This window comes from Peromyscus eremicus, chromosome 8a (assembly GCF_949786415.1).
Source record: "Peromyscus eremicus chromosome 8a, PerEre_H2_v1, whole genome shotgun sequence".
Classification (NCBI taxonomy): domain Eukaryota; kingdom Metazoa; phylum Chordata; class Mammalia; order Rodentia; family Cricetidae; genus Peromyscus; species Peromyscus eremicus.
The window spans coordinates 55994714-56009812 of NC_081423.1; the positions used below are offsets into that span (position 1 = coordinate 55994714).

The window sequence follows — 15099 nt, forward strand, 5'->3', positions numbered from 1 at the left end:
TGAAGAGTGCTCACCATGTGCCAGGTCCAGCCCTGAGGATATTGCTGTCCATGGCTGCTCAGAGCCTTCTGAGGTTCTCCATTGCTGCCTGAATAAAGCTTCGGTGTCCAGCACTCAAGCCTTCTGTGATCTGACCTGACTTGGCATGCATGCACACGCACATGCGCACACATGCACACACACACACACACACACACACATATGCACACACACATGCACACAGAGAGAACACCAAGCTCTAGTTGTGACCACTCACTTCTCTGGACCCCCATTTCTTTCCTGAATAAATAGACAGAAGGGAGGAACTAGGCTGGCCACAAACCTGCCCAAGACTTTTAGTCACTTTTAGAGAGGGTGCCTGCTCTACAATACGGCCTCCCTCACCAGGCCTGGTGGTATATACCTGTAAGCCCACTTACTTGGGAGGCTGGGGCAGGAAGATTAAAAGTTTAAAGCCAACCCAGAAACTTAGACAGTGTCTCAAAATAAAAGTAAAAAGAGAGCCAGGCATGCTGGTTAATGCCTTTAATCTCAGCACTCGAGAGGCAGACAGGCAGGTGGATCTCTGAGTTTGAAGCCAGCCTAGTCTATAGCAGGGAGAGACACCGTCTAAAAAAAAAAGTACAAAGAGGGCTGAGGGTGTGGCTCAGCGACAGAGCACTTGCCTAGCACACACAAGCTCCAGGTTGACTGCCCAGGACCAAGAATATATAAACACACTGTCCAGAAGCCACTGGCCAGGCAAGTGAGAAGCCTCTGTGACTGCCCATTTCACAGCCAGTACTGCCCCTGTGCCCCTTCCGGGGATGTCCAGTACCACCTGTTAAGATCCACTTTGTCCTCCCAAGTCCAGAACCAAGGTCCCATCCAACAGAGTATCCTTTCTGCCTCTGAGGCTCTTGGTGAGGTGCAGCCTGTGACCCTCAGGGGACCCTAGAGTTGGACACCCTCTAGTCCTACTCATATTCCAGCTGCGCCAGAGAGGCTCCTGGTGAAGCACATCATGGTCAGCAGCTCCAAGAGACCAACCCCTAACCCAGGATGCCAGGCTTCCTCCAGCTAATCCCATCCTGTTGACACCAGAGTCCTCAAAAGGCCAAATGTAAGAAATGGCCACATTGCTGGGTGCGGTAGTGTGCCCCTTTAAACCCAACCTTCCCCCCCGCCCCAAGAAGGAAAAGAAAAAGGCCACACTGCCCTTGGGAGCCCTCCATGCCTTAGGCAGCCTCGGACACAAGGCCAAGACAGAGTGACCTTGAAGGCTCCTCCTGCTTAGTTATCCAGAACAGTCCATGTGGTACTCAAACCTGTCCCCCAAGCCACATTCACCTGCCTTAGCCTCTCCTGAAGCAGCAGTCAGCTTAGCTGAATTCTCAGAAACACAGACTCCAGGGCCAGACCATCTGGGTTTAAATCCTAGCTTTTCTACCTTCCCTACTGTGTGACCTTAGGAAAGCTACTTAACTTCTCTGAGGTAGTTTCCATTTTTATGACTTGATTTTGCTTCCCATGACTGTTAGGGGGCTTGAGCAGGTTAATCCATTTGAAATGTTTAGAACAAAGTCTGCACATGGTAAGTACTCCATACATATCATATGGGTCGTCCCTGACCAAAGTGGGGCAGGATGCAGCCCCAGCCCAGACAACTGACCTTTCGGTTTTCTTTTCTCTGAAATGAGGCAGATACCTGGAAAAACAGGCCCTAGAGATCTGAAGGGATGTACCACACTGCCCTCAGCCAGTCCCTCTCAGAAACCTGGTCCTTGTGTGGAGGCCTCAGCACTGGCTCCCTGTGGGAGTATTTCCCATCCAGTGCTTGGCAGCTTTCTACCCTGGTAATTATAGGGGCTCAAGAGCCTGGATCTGGGTGGCTATGGCCAGGAAGCCACAGCCTGGGGACCCAGCCCAGATGCACACACACACTCTGAGACCAACCCCTGCCTTGTCCTTCAGGACCAAGCTGACCAACACATCTGCCCCCTTCTTAGCACCTCAGTTGCTGATTTAAAAGGTGGCCGGGCATCCCAACACATCTTCCCTGGGTATGTTCTAACTCACATATTGGGAGCCTGCTTCTTCAACACCATCCTGCAAAGCTAGGCCCTTAACATCCGGACAGTCGAGGGTGATTTTTGGCTGGGACCATGTTGGTAAGGAGCTCCAGCCTGGAAGTCTTGGCCCTCTTAGGAAAACCCCTTCCTTCTCAAGAGACCTGCCACAGACCTCCAAGAGCCCTGAGGATGCCCCTTCTCATCAAACTCCTGCCAGGGTGGGTGGGACCAGCCACTGGCCTGTGGTTCTACTCTGTCATTTGGGGCTGCCTTTCCTGGAACCAGACTCAGCCTTAGCAATTTAGGGGCACTGCATAGCCACTCCTTTCCAGCTCAGCCACACAGCCCTGGCCTGGCCCGGCAGCTCCCCAGATCACCAGGGGCCAGAGACAAGGTGGCCACAGCCTTATCTTGACCCTCGGAGGTGTGGGCGGTCTGACCATCAGAGGTGATATGAGGCCGAGGAGTGGGGCAGAGAACATAGGGAAGAGATAAGAGGCCTGAACTGTGTTGGCTTGAGCCCACACACCCTCTGCTTTCTGTGTCCTGCACCACTGGCCACAAGGCCTGGGAGACTTCTGCCTCCATATCTCAGAGGGACATGGGGCAATAGCCAAGGATCAAGCAGGTTTGGGCTGAGTTGGCTTCCAACCTCCAGGGCTTTGCCTGGGTTCATTGTCAACCCAAGTCTCCCCTGGACACCCACACCAGTTGTCCTCACATGCTTGACAGGAGCCACCCCCTTGCCCAGGCCATCTCAGTCAGATCCTGAGCCTTGCCTGGGAGTCTCACTCAACAGCGACACAGAGACCACAGGTGGGTGCAGGGAGACCCGACCAAGGTCTGTGGCTGAGCTGAGGGCAGAGAGAAGATAAGAGACCAGAACTGTGTCCCCTGTACCCCCAGATCGGGCAGTGCCTTATCTTGGCCTGCTCACTCCCGCCTAGCCAACAGGAGAGGACTGGATTTCGAGTAGACCAGCTCTCTACTTCACAGGATCTCACTGCAGGACCAGGGCTGCCTTATCCACAGGTGAGACAGGGAAAGCCACCACAGTACCCTCCCGAATGCCCTCCTAAATGCCCAGACATGGCTCCACCTGGGGTGAGGTGATCCCCATTGTCCAGGCTGAAGGCTGACTGGACAGACAAGGGCCGGCTTGCCCCACTTCCTCTCATTTCCTTCCAGGAAATGCCAGCCCAGAGGTCCGGCCAGGATAAAAGGGCAGAATCCACCAAGCCATGGCCATAGAGGGCCAAGCCTCTGCACATGTCCTTCACGGTTCTCCCCTCCGTCCAGCTAGCCAGTGCCCTGCCATCCCAAAGAAGGTGTTCTGGGGCTGGCAGAGCTAGATCACCTAACGGCTACCCAGGCCTGTCCCAGCCTCCCATGCACACTGGGATCACAGGTATGTCAGCCTCTTGAGGCTGGAAGGAGATAGTGGCCCTGTCGAGGGGACATGTACCATGATGGAAGTAAAAAAGAAGGCAGAGCTATGTATGTGTGGCTCAGCAGGTAAGGGTGCTGTCCCCGAGCCCGATGTCCTGCATTCAATCTCTGGCATCCGCATGGGGGAAGGAAAGAACCAGTTTCCACAGGCTGTCCTCTGACTTCCACAAGCATGCTATGGTGCGGGTGCACATAGGATAAATAAATGTAAATTTTTAAATTAAATTAAATAACAACAACCCGCCGGGCGGTGGTGGTGCATGCCTTTAATCCCAGCACTTGGGAGGCAGAGCCAGGCGGATCTCTGTGAGTTCAAGGCCAGCCTGGGCTACCAAGTGAGTTCCAGGAGAGGCGCAAAGCTACACAGAGAAACCCTGTCTCAAAAAACCAAAAAAAAAAAAAAAAAACAACAACAACAATCCAGAGCTGGACTGGGGATGTAGCTCGGTTGGTAGAGTGCTTGCCTAGGGCGATGAAGCCCTCCGTTGGGTCCCTAGTACGACCTAAAACCAGGGATGGTGGCACACACCTATAATCCCAGCACTGGGGAGGTAGAGGCAAGAGGATCAGGAGTTCAAAGTCATCCTCAGCTATCTAGCAGGTTTAATGCAAGCCTGGGCTGCATGAGACTCTGTCTCAAAAAGGGGGGAGGGGGTCGCTGGAGAGATTGCTCAGTGGTTGAGAGCACATGTTGCCCTTGCATTGCAGAGGACCCGGGTTCAGTTCCCAGCACCCATATAATGACTCACAAGCATCTCTAACTCCAGTTCCAGAGTATCTGATTCTCTCTTCTTACCCCCGAGGGCGTGAGACATATGATGTACATGCAGGCAAAACAAACAAAAACAAAAAACAAAAAACAAAAAACAACTCATAAAATAACTACCTCTAAAATTTTTAAAAATAAAGTAAAGATCCACAGGGAAACAGAGGCCGGAGACTGAAGCACCTGGGGACCATGACTGATGGTCCTGGGACAGGAAGGTCCAGGGAGAGCCAGGACCAGCAGACAAGCATTTCTGAGACCAAGTGCCCACAACACCCTTAGAGTGGCACAACAAGAAGGACAGAATCATTGACTATAGATTCAGGGATCAGAGACACCTTGAGTCACCTAGCAAAGAAGGTGAGGTCTGGCAAAGCCAGTAAGTAGCAGAACATTTAGCCCAGGAGCCACTCAGAGCCTGGGGATGGGGCCAGTATTCAGTTTGCCTCCTTTGTTCTTATCTCTGTCTATCCTCAAGATTTCAGGCCCCCACACCCAGGCAGAAACAAAAGCCACTTCCTCTTGCTGAAGGCTCTGGGGAAGGGTGAGGGTCTCCCCTCTCCAAACAGCTCCATCTATCCACAGCAGCCTCCTTCTCAGACCAGACTGTGACCCACAGCCCTTGCAGCCTTCCTGCCCCAACCACAAAATGGGACGTTGAGGCCTAGTCAGAGCTGAGAGGGGCCCTGGGTACTTCCTCGGAGAGGTACTGACCTCTGAGAGGTTAGCAGTAGAGGGGCTGGCAGGAGGAACAGGAAGAGCCTTGAGGAGGCTGGCCCTGAGTCACCTGGCATTCCAGGACTCTGAAGCTCACCTGGGCACGGCTGCCAGACGGTGCTCTGGTCACCACACCTAGATCACTAGTGGGGAATTTCCCCACAGTGCGGACATGGCCAGGTGAACTATCAGGACTGGGCTACCCAAGGTGGCAAGGACCATGTGTATCCTTAGGGTGACCATCTCTATCCAGAGTGGCACTCAGAGAGTTACAAGACCCTGAAGTGTGGCTTGATACCCTGGGGCTCAGTTTCCCCATATATCTTCCCTAAACAGACTCAACTAGATAGAGGAACAAAGAGCTAGGAGGAGAGTGAGCCCCAGCCTGGCACCACAGCTCAGGACCCAGCCCTCAGGCTCAAGGGAAGCTCTATGCCTGCCAGGCTTGTGTTCCTGGCGGGGTCCCTGTGCTCATCACTCCTTCTGGGCTTGTGTTAGTGAGTGGTTGCCATGGATACTGGTCTCAGCTTCTTTGGCAGAAAAGGACTCCCCCAGGGCAAGGCTCTGTCTCTCCTCACCAGCCCCCACAATGACAACCAACTCCAGGTTGGGGAAAGTGCCACAGGCTGGATCAAAGGGACAGAAAACAGGTCTTGAGAAGGGCACAGGTGCTCCTAAGAAGTTGGGGAAGGATGTTGGTTATCAAATAGTCACTCATCAACCACAATTAGAGCCCAGGCCAGCAGCCCTCTTTGGTTGGGCCTGCTTCCAGGAGCCAAACAAGTATGACCATCCTTGGAAGATGGGAGCCAAGGGGCAGAGGTCACTCTAGCTCCAGGAAGCAAAGCCAGAAAGGGAACTTTCTCCTGGCCTGGAAGCCACAGGTGCCTCGGTTCTCCTTTTCCCTGTCCGTACAAGAAGGTGGAGGGAAGGATTTAGACCAGGTTGCTGGGCTCAGTGTTATCCAAGTGAAGCAGTACTGTTGGAGCAGAGAATGGGGGCCCAGCCCTCCTCCCCAAGTCTGAGGCTGGCTGCCCTTAGGGGGTTCCCATGGGGATGAGAGCCCATAATTACCTGGATCACTGGGTGGCGCTGGGAATGCTAGCATAGAGGCAGAAGCCACTGGAGTTCCCAGGACAGAGACCAACCCTGGTGCAGAAGGGAGGGGCTCTCACAAAGGTATCCCAAAGGACAGCCTGAAAGGGACTGTCATACACGGAGAGAATGAGGAAGGACATACTGGTTAGGGGCACAGCTTGGGCCTCTGCATGAAAGAGCAGACAGCTGACATTTCGTGAAGCCCTCCCAGGTATCTGGCCTCCACCCAGGTGCTGTGGGTACATTCTCATTCATTCCATACCACCCGAGGTGGAGGGAGTACTTGGCCCACAGAAGCCTCAGACGATGGCGGCAAGGTCACACAACTAGCCAGCTGGCAGACTGATGCAGCTGGATACAAACTCTGGTGGCAAAGACTCTAATCCTGCACTGTGTCCTCCTGCGACCCCTGCCACTGTGAGTCTGACCCCGGCTGTGTTGGTAAATCCAAATCATCCAATGACTTGGAAGATGATACGAAAAGAAATGCAAAATATTCCAGAATAACAGAACAAATCTGTTGGAAAAATTTATTAATTAGGGCTGGGGAGACAGCTTGGCCTGGTAAAGTGCTTGAGGCACGAAGGCCTGAAGCATGAGGACCTGTCCTCAGAACCCAGGGTGTGTGTGGGGATGGGGCGGGGGGAGTCAGGTCTCAGGCCACTGAGATGATTGGAGAATAAGGGCTTTTGCTGTCGAGACCAATGACCTGAGTCCAATTCCCAGGACTCCTGGTGGAAAGAGACCGTTCCTGTTAGTTGTCCTCAGACCTCTATACCCACCCACATATAAAATAAATATTTTTTTAGAAAGCCAGGCTCAACAGCATGCAATTGTGCTTATATGTGCTTATAATCACAGTTCTGGGGAGGAAGAGACAGGTGAGTCCATAGAACTCACTAGCTAGCCAGTCAAGCCTAATCAGCAAGCTCCAGGCCAAAAAAAAAAAAAACCAGAGTGGACAGTTGCTGAGGAACCACACCTGAGGCTGACTGCTGGCTTCCACACCCACCCACATTCATATATACACTCCCAGGAACATGTATCCACATGTGTACACATACAAATGAAATATATGAATTGCACCTGTTTCCTTTTTGTCCGAAGACCAGACATTTTGGCATTCCTATTTAGCTGGCATTATACTCCTCTGGACAGAACTGGCTATGCTACGAGAAAACAGAACTGTACAGGAGAGATGTAAAGAAGAGCAGGAACTCCCCATGCTTTGATGAGGTTGCTGGGGCCAGACTGGGAGGTTCTTAGGGGCCAAGTGGGCACAAACATCAAAAGTGCCCACACAGCCGAGCGTCTGTATGACTGCCTCTGACCCAGCAGGGCCAGCAGGCGACAGGTGGACTCAGGTCCTGGCACAAGACCCTGAAAGCCACAGTGGTCACCATAGAGATTGTAAATATTCCTAAAAACTGAACTCGGGGGCAGGGGGGAGGGAAGGCCATCATAAAGAAAGGGAGGCAGGCTTATCCGGAGAGGAAATGATGCATGCTGTGTTGGGGATGGGGTGGGGGTAGGGCACAAGCTCACTCCCTGGGCAGGACAGCGAGGGATGCACAGCTCAGGCGGGGGTGTGTCTAGAGCTTTCCAGGCCCTCCTCCCACAGACACTGTGCCCCCCTAATCAGTTCACCAGAAATGGGCTATCTCGTTCTCCCACTCTGACCCAAGCATTGGTGGAGGTAGATAACCACCACCACCACCACCACTTCCCTGAGCCCACCTTCCCCTCTCTGGCCCTGGCCACATTCCTCTGGGACCCTCAGAAGTGGTGGTCTGGGGCCAGAATAAAACAAGTTGGAAAGCGTGACAGCATTAGAAACCACACCAAAATTTCCCACCTAAGAGAGAGAGAGAAGAGACCTCTGTCCAGGCCAGGCTGAGGAGGTCTAACACCTGCTTTGCTGATCATCCCTTGGGCCATCTTGGACAGGGCTGTCTTTGGACCTGGGTTCCCCCAGCTGGGCAGAGTGTGTTTTGCCAAGTGGAGGCCCTCCATGTTCTCTGATTTGTCTTCACATGGTGGCACCTAAGATCTTGAGTCCCAGGCAGCACATCACATGCATGGTAGGTTGGCACACTTGAGGGTACATATGCTCTTGCTCACCAGAGCAAGGGAACAGTCTCTTGGGACAACCTGACCCAAAAATTGATGCCACTGGCACCTACTTCAAGTCCACCCACTCACCCCACCCCCACCCCCATGGAGGGCCAGAGAGCCAAGGGTGGGTGGGTGTACAAGCGAGACTGAGGGGGCAGTTTCTGCTCTCCGGTTAGAGTTCTTACCTTCCACTTGACACAAAACTATTCAACATAGGAGAAGACTGAGGCCAAAAGAAGAGCACCCGGGTACCCAGGTGGCATGTGGTTTATGCCAGGGTTCTCTTTTCCTGATCATCCCTGAGTTTTCTTTAGTGTCAGGCAAAATACCCAATTCATCCTCTCTCTCTCCTCCTGTTCCCTCTCCCCTCTCTCTCATTAGGTCCTAGGCTAGAACGTTAGGTCCCCAGAACTGTTCTCCTCCACAGGGAGCCCCGAAGCCAACCTGGCCAGATTCTTTTCTTTTCAAGGCTGCATTATTCTCATGCAGGGCCAGCTCTAGGACAAGTCCCTACCTCTTGACCCCTGCGAAGACAGGGAGAGAAGCCAGCAGAATAGAATCCCAGAACCACATCCATCCTAAGAGGCCCAGGATCAATCAATTCACAAACGGAAGCAGACCTAAACACGAGCTGAAACTGGCCCAAGGTCACACATCAAGCGCATTCAGGATAGAAACCCAGTTGTATCCGTCTCAGTCCCAAATCTGGGGTTGATTCCCAGAGATGCGCAAGAAGCATGAGACCCCCCCACCCCCGGTCCCCGCGCCCCCAGGCCTATACCCTGCCCCAGGCCCCAAGCGCCATGGAGCAGAAGGAGGCGTCTCCAGGCCTCAAGCCAGAGCCAGCTGCAAACCGCATCCTGGGTCCCCAGGCGGCGTGGACCCGCCCCGCCCCTCCCTCGGCTCCCCGCAGGCCGGAGCCTTTGTCAGCCACGCGCTTGCAAGCTCACACACACACATATCTGCGCCGCCACGCGCGCACACACTCGGGCTGCCTGGCGCACACCCGCAAGGGGCGCACACACTGGCCGCACGCATGCAGGGGGGTGGCGGCGGCCGAGGAAGGAAGGAACAGACGGGCGGTGCACGCACAGACGGCCTGGGCTAGGGGAAGAGGAGGAGAGGCCCGGGAACCTGCGACTGCGGAGGGAGGGGGCGCACAGGCGAGAAGGCAAGCGGGACGCAGAGGAGACTCTGGGAGGACAACGGGTGGGCCGTCAAGGGCCAGCGAGGACTCACTGGCTGCTCCAGGGGTGGGAACTCCTCTAACCCCTGGCACGGGGAGCGTGGGGTGCTCTAGATTGGACCCGTAGAACAGGAGAGCATCGCTTGAACACAGGGTCCTTAGGGACTCTCCAGAAGGCTTGCATCTAGGGGGCTGGCAACCAAAAGCTCCCCAGGATATCTGGGGTGGAAGGGCCCTGGTCCTCGGGCTCGATGGGGCACTTGCTCACCTGCCACGGTGTACCTGTCCAGATAGTTGAGCACGTTGCCCAAGCTCAGGATGGCAGCGGCTGCCCCCCGCCCTCGGCCCAGGCTGGCGGGTTTGGGTTGCGGCGCGCCGGGGCCCTTGGCAGCGGCTGCGCAGCCCGGGGTGCTGGGGATGCTGGGGAGTCCGGACGGGACCCGCCTCACGCTGCCGGACAACGTCTGCACCTCTTCGTCGGCGGACACGACTCCAGAGCCCCCCGCGCCCCGCGCCCCGCAGCAAGAGCTACCGCCAGTCCCTGGCTGCGCCCCCCGGCGCCGGCGCCTCCGCTCGGCGTCCGCCTCCTCCTCCTCCGCGCCGCCCGCCGCCGCCGAGGCGCATTCCAGGCACATCATGCCGGCCGGGGCCGGGGCGGCGGGGGGCGCGGGGGGCGCGGGGGAAGCGAGGCCCAGCCCGGGCCCGCTCAGGGCGTGCACGCGCCGCGGAGCCGCCGCTGCACCATCCCGGCCCGGCCCGTCGGCTTCTGCGCTCGGGCTCCAGCCCCGGCTACGGCGCTGCTACTGTTCAGTCGGACGCGCGGCCGCGGCAGGCTCTGACAGCTGCGGCCGGCCCCGCCCACCAAGCTCGTGCCCAATCACCTCCGGGCTCAGGCCACAGCCCCGCCCCGCACGTGCTGCCCCGGGGGGTGCGGGGGAGCCTGGCCGCAGAGCCCCACCCGCCTGACGGGGGCGCAAGTCACGCAGGAGCGGTGCGGCCGCGGAACCTGCGGGGATCGGGAGGAGATTGCGGGGGAACTGCGGCACTGATCGGGATTTAGGCGAGGGATGTAGGATGCCCCAGACCCTGTCAACTTCCACCTTGTCCTTGCGGCGGGAGAGGACCCCTGCTGAGATCGTGGGAGGGCCACAGCACGAACTACGCATTTGAAGAAAAAGGTCTCAGATGGTCGAAACAGGGACACCTGTTGGAGAGTCGATGGCTCCAACAGTTACCTTGATTCAGTCAGTTTAGGTCGGGCTGCCTAAGAAACACAATTGGTGGACCCAAGATGCAGACCTCATAAAAAGCACGTTGATGCTCTTCTCTCCAGAGAAGCAGCTCCAGGCCACGACCTACCCTGGGCCCGCCCACTCCTGTGTGTGCACCCTGGCCATATGCACCCTGGCTATATCCTTAAACTCAGATCGGAGCTCATGAGAGCCAGGACTCGGATTAGAAAACCAGGAGTGCCTCTGGTGCCCCACACCTGTAACCCCAGGACTCGGGAGGCTGAGTCAGGAGAGATCCTGTCTCAAACAAACGACGGGGAGAAGAGTTGGAGCAGGAAAAGCCTCCCACCTGAGGGTACCATCTCCCCAAAGCCCTTAGTGAAAGTTGGAAATCTAGCCCAGATCTGCTCTGGTGTATGGCTTAATTCTGGACAAGACCTCTATCGTCTTTCTGGGTCTCTGTTTCTAACTAGGGGAAGATGGAAAGGTAAGAGTCGGACTATCTAGAGACTAAGAGTTGGGAGGGGGTTTCAGCCCGCTCTGAAGAATGGCTGGCTAGCTGCTGTGTACAGAATGGTCTCCACTACTTCACCAGATGTGGCCTGGGTCTGAGGGGCTCCCCTGAAACTCTCTCATTCATCTCTTTAGGGCTTTAATTAAAAACAAAATCTATGCTGTCTGTGGAAGTACACTCATAATTCCATCATTTGGGGGGCAGAGGCAGGTGGATCTCTTTGAGTTTAAGGCTAACTCTGAGGTTCCAGACCAGTGAGTGAGTCCAGGGGAACAGGTCTCTAAATAAATAAATATTTTAAAAGAAATAAATTAAAACCCAGTATATCATATTCTTCCTTGTATATGCCAAGCCCTTGGTTCCATTGAGAGAGAGAGAGAGAGAGAGAGAGAGAGAGAGAGAGAGAGAGAGAGAATAAGAATTAATTCAGACCCTCAGAAATCTAGTGGTTTCTGTCTGCGATTCCGGGTCACCAGAGTGACCCATCATAAACAGACGACTAGTCAATGGTCTGGTTGGTACTAATCCAGGGCTCTGAAGTCATCATCTAGGCTGGGAGCTTTCGTGCTATTGCAGGCTGCTCCAGAGCCCACGTCCACAACAGGAACATCTTGTGAAGGTGTCGGCCACAGTGAGTCACGGCATAGCCAATGGATGACAAAGCATGAGGCGCATGCACACAAACACACACACACACACACACACACACACACACACACACACACACGCTCCACTGTCTTAGTGAGCAAAGTTAATCCCCAAGCTGGTGTTTCTTGGCGCCTTCAAGGTGTCTTTTAAATTCTGTGAAGTGACTAAAAATATGCTTCACTGTGTTGAGTATGAATGACTGTGACGGGAAGGTTAGGAAAACAGATTTCATTCTGAAAGTTGCCTGCTGCCTCTTTCCAGCTGGCTGATTTTGGGCCCGAAAAGTCAGTCAGGGGGAATTTCAATGAGTGGTCAGGGATAACAGATGATTAGCAGACCCAGAAGCTCCGTGGGGCTAGAACTGGGACCCCCACAATGATCCCCAGAACTGTGGGACGGTGCCAGATAAAGGACAGTGTCTGCTCTCCCGCTGTGGACCTGTGAAGGAGATTCAATCATGGCTTTGTCCTCTACCCACGCTGCATGTCCCATCCCTAAACTCTCACCCTTTCATAACCCTGCCCAGGGAAGCAAGCTTTGTATCCATTGCCCTTCCTCTCCATCCATGGTTGAATTCTAGAGCAGGGAAAGAGGGCAAATTTTTGGGGCCGGGGGGAAATCCTGTTTGCCATCCATCAAGCCATTCATTGCTACTATGAGGCTTCTAATTTAAAGGCTGTTTCTGGAGTTAATCCTGTGTAAGATCAAGGGTTCCTATCCATGGGCAGGGTGATAGAAACAGCAATGTCCTTTCTGGCTACGTGGTTGTGAGCAGATGAGGGCTTTGTGAGAACCTCAGCATCCTGGGACCATAGGTCAGGGGGCCTGTGGAATGTTGTTTGGTTCAGGGGGGCATTGAGATGGGGTCCTGGCTGTCCCAGAACTCACTATGTAAGCCAGGCTGGCCTCAAACTCACAGAGGTCTGCCTGTCTCTGCCTCCCAAGTGCTGGGATTACAGGTATGAGCCACCATGTTCATCAGACCTGTGGGTTATCATTCCTGCTTCTGTGGTGAGGAGATTGAGAAGCCCCTGGGAAAGAAGCAATCCACCCGAGGTATGGCTACCACCTAAGTCAGTACTTCCTGGTTCCCCACCACTCTGCCCACAGCTTCTGCAAGACTCTTTTCTTCTGGGAATGATGGGAATCTGAACTCCACAATCGTTCCAGGACCTTCTGATGTTCATTCATCAGGTCTAGACTGTAACTACCACACATGAGATAGTACACACCTATAATCCCAGAACCTGAGCAACTGAGTCTAGAGGCTCATGAGTTTCAGGCCAGTGTGATCTACACAGTGAGACCTTGTCTCAACAACAAATTCCAAAACAAGTGAGGCAGTTACTCCAAGGATCACTATATTTGGGAAACGGTGGGGTAAACAGAGACATTTCCTTATAGAGAGACCTCTCAGATCCTTTGCTATGAGTGTGCTGGCTAATTTTATGTGAACTTAGCACAGGCTACAGTCATTTTGGAAGAGGGAACCACAACTGAGAAACTGTCCCCACTAGACTAGTACATGGGGCAAGCCTATGGTGCATTTTCTTGATTAAGAACTGGAATGTGCAAAAGCCCAGCCCACCATGGTGCCATCCCTAGGCAGGTGGTCCTGGTTGCTGTTAGAAAGCAAGTTGATCAAATCATAAAGAACAAGCCAGTAAAAAGTGTTCCTCCATGGTCTGCTTCAGTTCCTTCCTTTAGGTTCCTGCCTTGAGTTCCTGCCCTGACTTCCTTCATGATGGACTGTAGTGTTGCCTTTGGCCATGATTTTTTTTTTTTAATCACAGAAATAGAAACTCTAACCAAGACCATGAGTACATACATTATGAGTCTCCCAGAGGCAGGGAGAAGCTACCATATTCCCACAGAACACTCTGTAAGGCTATGTGAGAACACAGAATGAGTACCATCAAGGCTAATGATCTGGATGGAGGTCAGTCCTTCTCACCTCTGCCATCCCCACATGGTAGCATGTCCCTGGCTCAGGCTGTGGTAGCTTCTCTTGTCACTTGGCACACTGTTTAGGCAGCCTTCACTTCCACATGGGCTCTCAGTGATCATGCATTTGTTTATAATACCCTGACCCCCACCTCTAGACCTCCTCACTGCCAAGTTCCAGGTTCACATACGATCTCCCATACATCCTCCTAGCAACTACACACACACCTTCAGCTCAGCATATCACGAATGGAACTCACCATCCTTCCCTCAAGTCTGCCTCTTATCATAGCATCAAATCTCCTGACTCACAACGACACCAAGGAGAAACCCTAGGGGCCATTTGTTACTGTCTTACTTGAACCCCTTATTTAGCTATATAGCCAATGGGTCTCACTTTCAATATTCCCCATTGCCCACTGATATACGTCAGATGTCTCACTTGGACTGCCTGCTCCCACATCCACCTCCAGGCTTTCCCCTACGGTGACTGTTAGTAATTTTTCAAACAATACCTGCGACCCCATCACTGCCTGGCACAAAACCTCTCCGTAGATCTCTCAGTGGCGTCAACAACCCTTCCTGACCCATGTGTTTCTGGCCTCAGAGCCTCCTACATATCTCCAGCACACTCTCTCATGGTAAAGGATCTGAGAAGTCCTTCCAAGGACACGGAACTCCCAGGATTGACATTCAGATTCTTCCTGGAGCCTGGGCAAGTGGTAAAAATTGGCTCATTTGTTTATAGTCCCTGTCTGCCCTTCACCAGAAAAGCCTTTGGTCCGCTAACACAACGATGGTTCAGGACCATGGAGAGCGTCTCATGCTCAAACCCCCACTCCCCCCTGACCCATTAGTTGGGCTCTGCCTACAAGGCTTTCTAGGCTAGCTTCTATAGCTGGTCCTTCACAAATCCAGCACAGGCTTGACTTCCTCATGAAAGCCTTCCCTGACCCACCTGGATGACCAATCATTTCCTCCTTGGGGCTATTTTGTAACGTGTATATTCCTCCATCACGCCGAACTCATTATTCTGATTGTTTGTTTGATTCAACCACACTCCACCCCCAAAAGACATGAGCCTCAAGGGCTCATGCCCTGTCTGATTCATCTTCACCATCCAGTGCAGAGGAGGTGCTTAGAGAATGTTTGTTGATTGAATGAGCAAATGACATTTAGCAGGTGCAGGAAATATGTGTTGATTTGTATTGTGTATCTGTTGCTCTGGGTGACTCAGAAACCAGCCAGATTTCAATCCTGCTGCCTGTAGAAAAGGCATTTTCTCCTTAATGACACCCCCTCCATCCTTGGAGCAGCTTTCCTGCAGGTCACCACCCTAGCTGGGGAGAAGGCATCCCTACTCTGCTCCTGCTGTTACC

General features: G+C 53.6%; 1 protein-coding gene across 1 annotated transcript in view; it reads right to left on the reverse strand.

Annotated features, from left to right (window-relative positions):
* The window catches only part of Spns2 (SPNS lysolipid transporter 2, sphingosine-1-phosphate), a 37374-nt gene extending 27339 nt beyond the window's left edge, over nucleotides 1–10035 (reverse strand). The window contains 1 exon segment of the mRNA XM_059271131.1: nucleotides 9651–10035. Coding sequence (XP_059127114.1) covers nucleotides 9651–10020 — 370 coding nt within the window. The 5' untranslated portion in view covers nucleotides 10021–10035.
* Between the last annotated feature and the right edge of the window lie 5064 nt (nucleotides 10036–15099).